This window comes from Cavia porcellus, unplaced genomic scaffold (genome assembly GCF_034190915.1).
Source record: "Cavia porcellus strain 051 isolate PalLab524CR breed Dunkin Hartley unplaced genomic scaffold, mCavPor4.1 scaffold_16, whole genome shotgun sequence".
NCBI lineage: Eukaryota > Metazoa > Chordata > Mammalia > Rodentia > Caviidae > Cavia > Cavia porcellus.
Genome location: NW_026947499.1, coordinates 24,683,740 through 24,698,152, shown reverse-complemented (window position 1 = coordinate 24,698,152; position 14,413 = coordinate 24,683,740). Strand labels below are relative to the sequence as shown.

General features: G+C 38.4%; 1 protein-coding gene and 1 non-coding gene across 5 annotated transcripts in view; both read left to right on the top strand.

Annotated features, from left to right (window-relative positions):
- Positions 1-14,413, top strand: part of Nf2 (NF2, moesin-ezrin-radixin like (MERLIN) tumor suppressor) — an 86,629-nt gene that overhangs the window by 35,375 nt on the left and 36,841 nt on the right. For all 4 annotated transcript variants that reach the window (XM_063225973.1, XM_063225974.1, XM_063225975.1 and 1 more), the window contains exons 4-6: positions 1,827-1,910; positions 12,279-12,347; positions 13,204-13,286. In XM_063225973.1, coding sequence (XP_063082043.1) covers positions 1,827-1,910; positions 12,279-12,347; positions 13,204-13,286 — 236 coding nt within the window. The remainder of the gene's footprint in view (positions 1-1,826; positions 1,911-12,278; positions 12,348-13,203; positions 13,287-14,413) is intronic.
- On the top strand, positions 7,315-7,433 carry LOC111754050 (5S ribosomal RNA). The gene has a single exon (XR_002788780.1). It is a non-coding gene; the product is annotated as a 5S ribosomal RNA (ribosomal RNA).

Genomic DNA, 14,413 nt, shown 5'->3' with positions numbered 1-14,413 from the left:
CTGATTTCCACAGTGATTGTACCAGTCTACGTTCTCTCTGACAGTAGGAGAGGGTTCCTTTTTTCCCACAGCCCGGCCAGCATTTGTTATTGGTTGATTTCTTCATAATAGCCACTTTTTCTGGAGTTAGGAGGAATCTCAGTATTGTTTTAATTTGCATCTCTCGAAAGACCAGTGATGTTGAACATTTTTCATATATTTATTTGCTGTTTGTACCTCTTCACCTCAGAAGTATGTGTTCATCTCAGATGCCCATTTTTGGATTAGATCTTTAAATTTGGGAGGTCTGACTTTTTTTAGTTCTTTATACTTTCTTTGTCTGAAGAACAGCTGGCAAAAAAATTTTTCCCACTCTGTAGGTTGTCTTTTCGCTCTGTTGATTTCTTTGCTGTGCAGAAACTTTTTAGTAAGACAAGAACCCAACTGTTGATTCTTTATAATATTTCTCATGCAATTAGGGCTTTGTTCATAAAGTCTTTGCCTATACCTATGTCTTCAAGAGTTCTACCTAGTCTGTCTTTCAGCAGATTTAGTGTTTATGTTTTAATATTTAGATCTTTGATCCATTTTGATTTTAGTTCAGTGCATAGTAGGAGACATGGGTCCCATTTTAATGGTCCTCATGTGGAAAGCTAGTTTTTCTAGCATCATTTATTAAGGAGACTATCTTTCTTCCAGTGAAGGTGTTTGGCTCCTTTGTCAAAAATAAGGTGGCTGAAGCTGGGCATGGTGGTGCACTCCTGTAATCCCAGCATTCAAGAGACTGAGGCAGGGAGACTGTTGCAAATTCGAGACAGCCTGGGCTAAAAACCCTGTCTCAAAAAGGTTAAAAAAAAAGCAACAAACAAACAGATAAGAGAGCTGACCACGTTTGGAGTTGTTTCTATATTTTCTAATCTGTTCCATTGATCCTCAGGTCTGTTTTGTTTTGCTAGTAGCATGCTGTTTTTATCACAGGAGCTTTGTAGTATAATTTTTTTTTTTTGGTCTTTTTTGTTTTTAATTGGTACCAGGGATCGAACTCATGACTGCCTGCTTGCAAGGCAGGCGCTTATGTCGCTGAGCTAAATCCCCAGCCCCTATAGTATAATTTCAAATTGTGATGCCTCCTGTCTTGTGTTTGTTACCTGGAATTGTTTTTGCTTTTCTGGATCTCTTCTAGTTCCAAATAAATTTTAGGATTTTTTTTTCTATAATTCTGTAATGGGCTGGGGATTTAGCTCAGCGGCATAAGCGCCTGCCTTGCAAGCAGGCGGTCGTGAGTTCAATCCCCGGTACCAATAAAAAGGAAAAAGACAAAAAAAAAAAAAAAAAAATTCTGTAAGATATGCTGTTGTTATTTTGACCAGAATTTCATTAAATCTGTATAACAATTTTGGGAATGTGACCATTTTCACTATATTGGTTCTTCTTACCCAAGAAGAAGGGCTATCATTCAATTTTCTGATATCTACTCCAGTCTCCTTTTGAGAGTACTACAGTTTTCATTGTAAAGGTCTTTTACTTCCTTCAATAGATTGCTTCCTACATACTTCATTTGTTTGGATGCTACTGTGAAAGGTGTTGTTTCCCTAATTTTTTTCTCAGTGAGTTTGTTACCTGTATGCAGGAATGCTATTGATTTTTGAGTGTTGACTTTTATCCAGCTATGCTACTGAATTTGGCTATTAAATCTAGAAGTCTTTTGGTGGAGGTTTTGGGGTCTTCTATGTAGTGTATCATGTCATCGACAAATAATTTAACTTCTTACAGCCATCTGCTTTGACTATCCTGTGTGACTTACTTCCATGAACAGAGTTTCATGCCTCCCTTGTTGCCTCTTTCAGGTGAAAAAGCAAATTTTAGAGGAAAAGATCTACTGTCCTCCTGAGGCTTCAGTGCTCCTGGCTTCGTATGCTGTCCAGGCGAAGGTAGGTGCAATAAAGAAAAGCGCCTTCTTCTGGATATTCACTGGATCAAAGAATGGATTTTATCTTCTGTGTCTTTGAATTTTCTGGACTTCAGAGAGACCTGTCTCTGAAATTGAGATGTCATGGTCCTATTGCTGGACTGGGGGGAATCTTCTGTCACAGTCCCAACTCTTGTATAATTGTGTGTATGTGTGTGTACATGTGCAAATGATGTGTATCATTTAATGCGTTAGAGTTCATTCTGAATGCATTTATTTGGATTGATTGGATTTTAATGAAATACTATATACATGTGATTTATTACATTCATCACACCAGCCTTATTTTATTAACCAGGATAAATGAATTAATTGTTTCTAATTACACCCAGATGTCCAGATCTTCGGAGGCTGGGGCAGGAGGATCAAGCCCAGCTTGGGCATCTTAGGGATTTGGCAAGACTCTGTGTCAAGATAAAAAATAAAAAAGAGCTGAATTGAAGGCCCTGAGTTCAATCCCAACTACTGCTGAAAGAAAAAGGCCCTGCTTCCAGACTCACATTTTGAGAACTATCTGCCATGTGTGTGGAACCCCACTGTGTGCTTGGAGAAAGCCTGCTTCCTCCATTCTGATGGGCTTGTGCCCTGTGGCTGTGACCCAATACTGCTGGGACTGGAGTCACTGAGCCCTGTTGAACCATTTGGTTAGCTGAAAATCATTTACTTTAATTAAATGCAGACCAGAGAGATGGTGGGAGAAGGACACATCAGTGAGTCTTGTGCACCTCCCCCTCAACTCTTTTGCAGTACTAGGGATCTAACCCAGGGCTTCATGTATGCTAGGCAAGAGCTACTGAGCTACATTCCCAGTCCTGTGTGTGTGTGTGTGTGTGTGTGTGTGTGTGTTGTACGGTCTTACTAAGTTGTCTAGTCTGACCTTGAACTGAAAAGCCTCCTGCATCAGCCTTCTAAGTAGGTGTGGCCACCATACATGGAGCCAGACCAAGCTAATTTGTGTCCCTCAGATTTCCAACCTAATAATATACCTCCTGCTTCCTGCCTTTCACTGAAATATAAGAGGATATCTCTAAAAATTGATATACTCTGATGACTTACGATTGTAATTATTTCAGTTATTTTTCTTTTTCATTACTGGTATTAATAAACTATCCTTCTAGTGTTAGAAAAATTAATAAGGCATTATTCTTAGCTCACTTATAGGTAGTTTAGTATGATTTCAGGTAAAAGCAGTAAAGTAACTGACCTGTTGTTTGTGGGTGGTGGAAGGACTATACTGGTCAGACTACACTGGTCAGACTAATAACACCAGAATCAATGCCATCATTTGATGGGTTGTCTAGTATTTACTGAATATTCACCATACTGGGAATATTGGCAGTATTCGTTAACTGTCATATATTCAGGCACTAAAGCAAGTGTCTTTATTGTCCCATAATCATTTGGGAAATCTTGGGTAAACTTATTGGGACAGAATTTATGGCTTTGGGATTTATTTTGTGCTTCTCCTACTCTACTTCCCTGAAAAAAGAATAATTGAGAAAATAGAAAATGGGACTTGATTCAACAAAGACATATGCTTCATTTTAAGTTTTGATCAAGAATATTAGTAACAGGAAAAATGTGTCCTTTCAATCAGTATCTCTCTTGACAGTGATGAAGCAGTCATTGTCACTTTCATTAAATTCAGGCACTTTCTGGCCCAGAGCAATCCTTTTCACATGCTGTCTCTCGGCTGAGAGGGGACACAGGCTCTTAAGGACACTATGGTACCTTAGTCTAAAAGGCTATATTTTCTTATATAAATTTTGGGCCACAAATTCAAAGGCCACCTGTGGTGGTGGGGAATCACTTTTCAGGGAATCAGTAGATGTTTGCTTAAACAAATTGCACTGTAGGAAAGCCCTACTAATTTGGATCCTCCTAATTTGGAGATGAAAATGATTCACAGATAGCATATGTAGTTCATGCGGAGGAGGATGTTCTAACTTTTTTTCCAGTGTAAATTTTTAAGGATCTCACAAATAAGGGTAATCTCTGGCTTTAAAAGTCGGGAAACTAAAGTTTATTGTAACATGTAATTTCTAGAACTGTTGGCTAACAGTAAAATAATATTTCTGATTATATTATTAATAAAATCTTATGTGTGTCTATAGAGTTTAATGGTGCTACAACAAGAATATTTCATGTAATTCTTGGTGTAGTCTTTTCTGGAAGCCAAGGTTTATATAGTTTATACCTGTTTTGCAGATGAACTATTTAAGACTCAGAGGAGATCAGTGCTTTGTTCAAAATGAAAATACTTTGATATTAATTCTATTTGTATGGAATGTATAACTCACTCTGATTTTTGGTGGTGGTGGTGGTGGTGTTGGGGATTGAACCCAGGGTCTCACGTGTGCTATGAGAGTGTTCTGATTTATATTTCTAGCTCTCTAGCACAGTTCTTGATGGAGAGAATTTAGAAGGAACCAGGTTGGGGAACTTGGCATCCAGCCTTCCTGAGTCAGCGCATTGCTCTTACCTGTCATCATCTAGTGAGAGGGAGGTCTGTGGGGATCAAGAAATGCTTTCATTGAGTTCCAGTTTCATTTTCACAATCACAGTAGGCCAAGCTTTTCAGTAAGTCATGCTGGTTCCTTCCATTCTATGCAGTTTTCTTCCACAACCTTTTTGAACAGAAAGGAACTTTAAAAGTATGGAGGGGAAAGTGAATTAAGCTCATTAACACATGGAATGTAATTATGTGCAAATGTAGTCGTTACAGTATTTCAGCTGTTCGAATGATATAGACACAGTTAATTCCAAAGCATAAAGAAATAATTACCTTCAAAGTATAAATATAAATATTAATCACATGGTTCAGTTAGCAAGAAGCATATTTCTTCATTGGAGTTTGAGTTACACTGGAACTGAACACATGGGCAGGGTTTTTTGGTCCAGTCATGTGACACACAAAACCATCTTGCAATGTTTAAGCCATCCGTTGAATTTTATATTGACAGTTTGGTATTTGAAATGTGTTCTTATTAAAAATGACTCTGAGGGAGAGTAGTATGTAATTTATGAATCTTTTGGCGCTGCCTATAGACTCTAACCCTTCAGAACAAAGAAGACTATGGTGGGAGAAGAGGCTTGGTATTTCTTACACTCTTTCATGTGATCAGGGGCAGAATGACAAATTCAATTCAGTTAAGAAGTAGAGTACAAGTATAGGAAGAGTGGCAAGAGTTGAGACTGGAGGGATCCGCATGGAGCAGGTCATAAGAAGTCTTTATCCCACAGGCGATGCCACACTGGTGAAGGGTTTATATTTTAGAGTGAGCCTTTGGTAACTGTGTTAAGGACAGATTGGAATGAAACAGGTTTGGAAAATGAAAGCCTCATTAGAGAACTGAGGTAGCTGTCCAAGTGCGAGACTGAGATTCACACCTCTCTGGTAGTGGTTGGTTGGATGGGAAGAGACTGACTTAAAAATGTCCAGGAGATAAAAACTGTTTAAATGGTGCTATACCGTACCTGTCCTTCCCTCCCCCCTTGGGTATCTTTTTACAAGTTTTTTGTGCATTCAGCCTCGATTTTGAGATGTATCCATGATGCATGCATAGATGTAGATTCTTGATTTTTAATTGCTATATGGTAGCCACTCATAAATAAACCTAGTTTACCCAGTTTCCTTCTGAGAGGTAAGTTATTTCTACTTTTTTCCCTTTTATAAACAGTGTTTTATTAAAGATGCTCTTATATGGTTCCTTGAGTACATGTGCAAAAGTTTTTCTTGTAAGGTAGATTTCTAGAAGTTGTCTTGTGGAGTTGATGAAAGATATATACCTAAATATAAAATACTCTAAGTATATGGGAAAAATACAAAGAAAAGTAGACACAAAGCATATGAATAGGTACTTTATAGAAAACAAGAATGACCTGTACTACAAAAAAGGTGTTCAGTCTCACTAGTAATCAGGAAGAAGAAAAATGAAAGCAACAGTAGGGTCACATTTCATATTGATTGATTGATTGTTTTTTTTGAGACAGGGTCTCACTATGTAGTTCAAGCTATCCTTGAACTCACCATGTAGCCCAGGCTGGTCTCAAATTTGCAGTGCTCTTCCTGCTTCAGCCTCCCAAGGACTGAGATTACAGATGTGTACCACCATGCCCAGATAAGGTCATATTTTATTTTGTTTTTTGTCTTTTTAAGATAAGTTCTCACTATGCAGTTCAGGGTGGCCGTGAGTTCACTTTGTAGCCTAGGCTGGTCTCTAACTCACAACAGTCCTCCTGCCTTATCCCTCGAGTGCTGAGATTACAGGCATGAGCCACCACACCTGGCTTAGGTCATATTTTAAATGTAGAAGATTGGTAGGGGTTAAGAAATTTGATGACCACATTGTTGGAGCTCACTTGATGGCTGGAGGCACAGTAAACTAACATAGCTCTACAGAGCACTGAGTGTGGAACAGCCAGTTGAAAGGAAGAGAAATATCCAAGGACTCCCCAGCAATCCTTCTAGGTGGCTGCTCTGGACTTTAGTATATTTAGAGTGTCATAGAGTCCTCCGTAGTGTGTCATTCCAGAACATTTCCATCATCTCTGAAAGAAATGTCCTACCCACCTGCAGTCATTCTTATTTCCTTCCTTCCTTTCCTCTGGTGAGCACTAACCTGCTTCCTGTTTCTGTGGACTTCCCGTTGTGGACATTTAATATAAACAGAATCGTAATATGCAGCTCCTGCACATCACATATTTTTCACTTGAGACTATCAGAAAATATAGGCCCCACCATTCTTTTTTTTTTTTTTTACAATTATTATTTCCTTTATGTGAGGAGTCTTTTTTTTTTTTTTTTTTGTCTTTTTCCTTTTTTATCAGTACCAGGGATCGAACTCACGACTGCCTGCTTGCAAGGCAGGCGCTTATGCCGCTGAGCTAAATCCCCAGCCCCCATTCTTTTTAACTGATGGATTTTTCAAAGAAAAGAATGATCATAATTATTTACATATGTCTTTATTTATTAGTAGATATTTAGGGTTTGTTTCATTCTGCTGTTTAATCAGATGCACTTAACATCTTCAAACAGTATATGCCTCTTTGAGCAAATTTCCATGTGATAAATGCCAAGAAATAGCATAACCGAGTTGAAGGATATGAATAGTTAAAATCTAGTTAGTGTTAAGTAAAATCATATAACATATGATGTTCTTTATACAAAATGTACATATTAGATAAATCCTTAGAGACAAAAGCAGATTAGAGGTTTCCAGGGAACAGGAAGAGGAAGAAATTAAGAGTAGAGAATTTCTTTTGAGAGCGATGAAAATGCTCTGAGTTAGATGGTCGTGCTGATTGCATAACATGCTGCATATACTAAAAGCCATTGAATTATACCCTTAAAGATGGTAAATTTTCTCTATGGCCATACCACCCTGGACGCGCCCGATCTTGTCTGATCTCGGAAGCTAAGCAGGGTCAGGCCTGGTTAGTACTTGGATGGGAGACCGCCTGGGAATACCGGGTGCTGTAGGCTAAAAAAAAAAAAAAACAAAAAAAAAAAGATGGTAAATTTTATGGATGTAAATTTTACCTAAGGAAAAAAAATTCAAATTTTTGGGCCAGGGATTTAGTTCAGTAGTTTAAGCACCTATCTAGCAAGCATGAGGTTGTGAATTCTATCCCCGGTACCAAAAATAAATAAATAAATATTTTAAAAGTTCAAATTGTATGACCAAAATGCCCTCTCAAAATACTGTCCTAATTTAACTTCCAACAACAGTGTAGGATACCTGTTTTTGCACATCCTTTCCAACAGTGGATGCTATCAGTTATTTAAATATTTTTGTGTTAATCTAATAGAAAAATCGATTTTAGAAAAATTTGTTTTTGTTTGATTCCCATCAGAGTGAGGCATCTTTTCACAGATTTATTAGCCATTTGTGTTTCTTTTCTCTGTGAACCAACTATTTGTGAACTGGTCCTTTTTCTGCTGTGGATTTGTTTTTTTTTTTTGTACTGGGAATCAAACTCATGACCTTGAGCTTGCCAGGCAGGCACTGTGCTGCTGAGCTGTATCCCTAGTCCTCTTGTATTGTTTGTATTTCCTGTCTGACTTACAGGAACTCCATTTATTATGGATATCAGACTTTTGTCCATTTTTACATGAGGCTTGTAAATTTTTTCCTTTCTATGTTTGTTGTGACTTTTAGAATGACTTTGCCAACTATTATTTTTACACATACTTTCTATTTTGTTCTGGTATTTTTATGGCTTTTCATTTATAGGTTTAACCCTTTAATCCATCTGGGATTTAGTGACTGTATGTGGTAGGGATCTATAATCTGTATACATACTAAACAAATCCTATTCAAAGCATTTGACCTAATTTTTTATACATATAAACAGAAGAAATTACTTAGTATCCAGAAGGAGCCTCCATTTAACTTGTGAATTAACTGTAAGGGCTGGCTGTGGTTCAGTGGTAGAGTGCTTGCCTAGCATGTTTGAGGCTTTGGCTTCCATCCCCAGGAGCACAGAAAGAGAGAAAAGGAAAAAAAAAAAAAAAAAAAAAAGGAAAAGAAAAAGAAAATTGAGTCCAAGAGTCCTTTAACTGGTAAACTCCCTTCTTGAATTGAAATTTAATTTGTTCATATGAGGGGTAGATCCAGATTTTGTGAGGCCTGGAATTTATTAATTTAGGAGCTTCTTTTTAATGCAGAAATACCAAATTATGAGTATAAAATTAGGCACAGGCCCATGCAAGTGCAGAGACTTGAAATCTAAGCTTCCTCACAGTAACGATGCCCTGGATATATTATCAGAATGTGTCTGTTACATAAAAGGATGAGGAATAGCCGTCTCCATCTGTGGAGTGGTCTGCCTTTCTTTATATTTACCACTGCCACAACCTTCAAATCTTTTTTTCTTCCTTTATTTTTTTTAAAGAGACATTTAAGAGGAGACACATACCTCAAGGTGGCTTTAATGTTGTAAGTGGAGTTAGTCCAATGGAGAAGTTCTTTGAGCAGAGTCTTCGCTATCTCTGCATTGCTCAAATGTAATATATTTGATCAGTGGAGTAGCTAGGTGCTTGGTATAATTTAATAATGGGGATCATTAATCTTGGAAGCCTTGGAAGCCTGAATTTACAACTTTAACTTTGCATATCTGCTTACTTTTGCATTAAAGTTTGGTCAGCATTGTTAAAAGGTTTGCAAATGCAACCAAGGGGGCTTTTGCATCCTACCTCTCTAAAAACTAGGGAAGCGGGGCTGGGGATTTATCTCAGCGGCATAAGCGCCTGCCTTGCAAGAGGCAGTCATGAGTTCGATCCCTGGTACCGATAAAAACGAAAAAGACAAAAAAGAAAAAAAAAAAAAAAAACTAGGGAAGCAAACAGTGACCAAGGTCATCCCAAATAAGGCAGAGGATTCCAATATAATAATTATAGCTGACTTTTACCAGGAGACAGACAGTACCCCAGAGCTCCCACTTCAAGAACTTCAGATCTAGTGCTCTCATCTGACAAACATAAAAACAGACTGGGAGATCTTTTGATATCTGGTTGTATATGTTGGACATCATTTTTTAAAACTTTGCATGTATTTTTTCATTTAACCCCTAGAAGAGTCCTATAAGTTAATTGCTATTATCCCCATTTTACAGAAGAGAAAACTGAGACCCAAAATGTACAAGGTCACACTGCTATTAAGTAAAAAGAGCTGGAGTAGAACCTTGAGCAATCCACCCAAGAGTCTCCTTCTTGAGCTCTGCAGCTGCTTACCCCCAGATGCATGGTAAAGATCTGTACACTTAGGACCTAGTCCATCTCCAGGCCTTCCAGAACTAGAGAGAAATCAGAGCCACCTCTACTTTGGTTATGCTTTTCTAGTGTTGGGAATTGTTTTTGAGACATGGTCTTGCTATGTAGTTTAGGTTGGCCTTCAACTCACTGTGTAGCCAGTCTGGCCTGGAACTCATGGTGACCCTCCTGCCTCAGCCTCCCAAGTGCTGGGATTACCGGAGTGTGTCCCCATGCCCAGCCAGTATTGGGAACTGAACTCAGGACCTTTCTTGTGCTAAACAGGTGCTCTGCCACTGAGCCACCTCCTAACCTCCTAGATTTTTGAATATGGAAATACCTAGACGGGGTTACAAAAACTTGTGGCATATTTAAAATTTTAAACTTGACAAATTCCTTTACCATCAAGAAATCATCTATTTTAAAGATAATTATGACGTTCATAAGAGATATTAATTCACAGAGTTTTTATCATCCGATTGGTAAGAGAATGAGGTAGTTTTTCTTTTTTTTTTTTTTTTTTTTGAACGTTTGACTGTTTTATTCACAAAATATAAGCAAGACTTACAGTCCTTTTCTGTTGAAACTTTTCTCTCCCAATAATTTGACAAGGAGCCCCCTGAATGTATCAAGTATAAAACATGTTAAAATGAAAAATTTTTTAAATTTACAAATACAAAGCAGTATTTTATACAAGAGCCCTATAAAGTTCATCAATGTTTTAAAAAATACTTTCAACTGAATTTAAAACATGTTCAGTTTATGTTAGTTTGTAGACAGTTTTTCTTTTTAAGAGTAAGAAGGGGCTGGGGATTTAGTGCAGGGGCACAACAGCTGCCTGGAAAACTTGAAGTCCTGAATTCAATTCTGGTACCAAAAAAAAAAAAAAGAGTAGAAAGAATTTATTAAGAGAAACAGAAGGGGTCCCAGAACGTGGGTTGGCCACCAATCCCAGTTCTCAAGAGCGTTTCACTGAGTAAAGCCATAAAGTGAGGCGGGTTCAAGGTGGGACAGAACTATAATCAGTCAATAAGATTACAAGTGTAGTCGCTTAGGTAATATTGATCCAGTGGGAAGTCACTAGGTGGGTACGAGGTGGGACAAAACTATGGTCAGCCAATAAGATTACAACAAGTGTAGTCCTCTGGGTTAATCATCAATGAGGATCAAGTGAGGAAACAAGTCATGTAGCAAGAGCACATGGAATTGACAAGGACTTTCCTGGAAGGGGTGGGGAGGCACAATTTAAAGTGGATGGTAAATCTCCTTTGAATCCTGTGTCTGGCATGGTGGACAAGTTCATTTGGAGAACAAACCACAAGCTTATTGTTTTGGCAGTAAGAGGGTGACCCAATTTGTTGGGAATAGAACCAACAGCCTTGTGCTTGACCTGTCTTTTGTTTTTCCCATATTGGTGGCTAAAAGGATAAATGTTTTATAGGTGATTATACTAAAATACCAATCTTCCTTTTTTTTAACAAAAAGAAAAGCCATTGAATCAGTGCTGATTGATAAAAACACAGACTTTGATTTTATACATTGTGCATCACAGTTAGTCTCTTCAAACACTTTTCCTTTTCTCCCTCATGGTGCTAGAGATAAACCCAGTGCTTTGCCTGAGGCACATCCCCAGCCTCATTCATTCTTTCTTTTCTTTCTCTTCCTTCCTTCCTTCCTTCCTTCCTTCCTTCCTTCCTTCCTTCCTTCTTTTTGTGAGACAAAGTCTCACTGTGTAGTTTACTGGCCTTGAACTCATATGTATTCCAGGATGGCCTCAAATTCACATCAGTCCTTTTGCCTTAGCCTCCTTGAGTGATGGGATTATAGACGCGTGCCACCACACCTGGCACCATTCTTTCATTTTTGATGATTTTCTCGTTAGAACTAAGTTTTCTAGGAAAAAAAGGAGTCACTTTTACAGTTAAAGAACGGGCTTCTAAGTCATTGTCCCTGGAAGAACAAATTTAAGTGCAGATACCATTTCCAGCCCTGCTAGTGACTTACTCTGCTGCTTTTGCAGAGCCAGTTAACCTTCCTTTGTCTGCACAATAGAAATGGTAGTGTTGACATCAGATTTTTCTAAAGCAATTTTCAAAACTATGAGTGAAGGGTATTAAAAATATTGCCTGCATTCTTCCTGGCTCCCACCTAGTAATCCAGCTCCAATTACCAGCTGCTTAGAAGCATTTGTAGGTAAGACTCTTATCAATCTTTGTTAATCAGAACTTTCTCTCACAGTTGTGTTTGTTATTTCCATTCAAAAGCTAATGTTTTGGAAGTGACTGCTTTTTTTGAGGGTTAGAAAACATGACTACATTTCCATACAAATATCATATTCTTATTACCACATCACCCATCCATGCTTTAGGCATTCTGCAACTCCTTCGTAGATATAATCAGCTTTGTATTTTCATTGAAGGATAACAGACCAGCAAGGCTTAAATCTTGACTTGTCATCAGAATTGAATTGCTCTCCAGAGCAGGGAGGAGCGGGGGAGGGGATGAGACCCAGTTGAGCCTCCTTCAGAAGTGGCAGTAGTTTAGGGTCTCAATCGCCTGTTCTCCTTTCTTTTCCAGTATGGTGACTACGACCCCTCTCTACACAAACTGGGATTTTTGGCCCAAGAGGAATTGCTTCCAAAAAGGGTAAGAAATTAAATTTTGGGGGAAAACATAGCAGAGATGTGATCCAAAACAAACTAACTGAAGGACTTTAAGAAATGTTAGAAGTACTTTACAAGCATATTTTCATAAGCATTTTGTAATAAACCTTGAGTAAAGGAGATGAGATCTTTGTTAAGCATATTGAAAAGCAAAGGCTCCTGGAGTTAACGTGGAGTTGCCAGGATGAGCATGGCCTGTCAGTATTTCTATAGTGTGGTGATTTCTTTAAAGGTGATTGAGTGGCATTGATTCCCAGGGAGGTGTGTGGAGTGGTGTGTGTTCAGCCCAGGGAATTGAGCTGTTTGCAGCAGCAAGGGGTGGATAGAGGAGAAGAGGCAGGGTTGAGCCTTATGATTTTTAATCCTCAGCTTTGTTCATCTTGTTCATTAGCCACAGCAGCAGGCCCTCCCTCCCGTTTGCTGCTTCTGATTTTATTGCTCCAGTCATCTGTCACTGGGTAATAAAGACCTGTTCTTCTCCTCTCCTTGCCTTTACCTATCCTTTGAGGGCTTCTTTGAAGGGGAAGGCCATGGGGCAGAGAGCACTGCTCCACTGCCGGAGGTGGTCTCTGGAATGTACAGCTCAGTCAAGAAAGGGGGGTCGCTGCCAGCTCAGGGGTACACCCAGGCCAGAGGACTCCTGCAGTTTCCAGGTTGCTCCTTCAGTTGAATGGTGCTTGTTTACACACCCACCTCTGTGTGTGACTCTCTCCCTGTGTGCGGCTTTTCAAAAATAGCTTGGCTGTTTTGTAAAAATGATGCATAATTATAAAAATGGCAAACAATACCCAAACTTACTTTGTGTGTGGGTTTTTTTTATTTTGCTCTCTTTTGGGTAGGTAATAAATCTGTATCAGATGACTCCGGAAATGTGGGAGGAAAGAATTACTGCCTGGTATGCAGGGCACCGAGGCCGAGCCAGGTGAGGCTGCTTCATCCTTGGTTTACTGTTCTTTATGGGCCTTTTTTTCCCCCGTTGCCTTAAAGAACTACAAAAGTAGGACATGCTTGTTGAACAAAATGCAGTACTGAAATATATAAAAGAAAGAGAGAGAACTGGTAGTAATGTTGGTCTTCAGTTTCATGTATGTTATTTTTCGAGGGCATTAATATAAAATGGACAAGTGTACTGCCTGTCAGGATACACAAACCTATTGTAACTACTGCTAATTTAATTTTAAGAATTCTATTTGTATGGCTAGCCCACTGCTTTTGTATCCATTCCTCTATTGCTGACATTTGTATCTGTAGGTTTTTCACTTTTATGAAAAGTTGTGTAGCGCCCAATCTCACATTGTTTCACAATTTTATGACCAAGGGTCTGAGGGTGGATTCTTTAAGGAGAGCTGTTGATCCAAGCATGTGAGCATTTTGTGTTTTGAGAGTTGCCACCAAATTGGCCTCCAAAAGGTTGTATCTGTTGGCACTTGTCCATCAGCAGTGTTGTAAGAGTGTCTTCCCCATCCCAGTCTATCATCAGTGTTTGTTTTTGTTACTCTATAATTTTTGTAGGCTAAAAAGTCAGCATTCATTTCTTAGGTTATTAGCATTCCCCCAATGGCTTTAGGAATTGATCGTCTTTGCATTAGCTTTAAATTTTTTTCTCAAGTCAATTTCCTACCATATGATTTTTCTTTAACTTAAAAAAAATTATAACTGCACATCAAAATGTAGACAAATCATAAGTATACTACTTAATCAGCTGTCACAAAATGAAACAACACATAACCCTCAAGGAAGAAATAGCTCATGATCCTCTCCCTGCCACCTTTCTCCCCAAAAGTAGTGAGTCTCCTGCTTTTTAATACCATAGGTATTACCCATTTTATTTTATTTTTGCAGTGCTGGGGAGCAAATTTAGGTACTCACACATACTAGGCAAGTATTTTAAACTCCAGATAAATAAAATCAGTTTCTATTTTTTTGTGCCTTGCTTCTTTTATTCAGCATCCTATTATGAGATTTCAGTTTCTGACATATGACATGTTTTCTCATTTTCATGGAGAGTTCTACTGTATTAATATACCACAAATTATTTATTCATTCTAC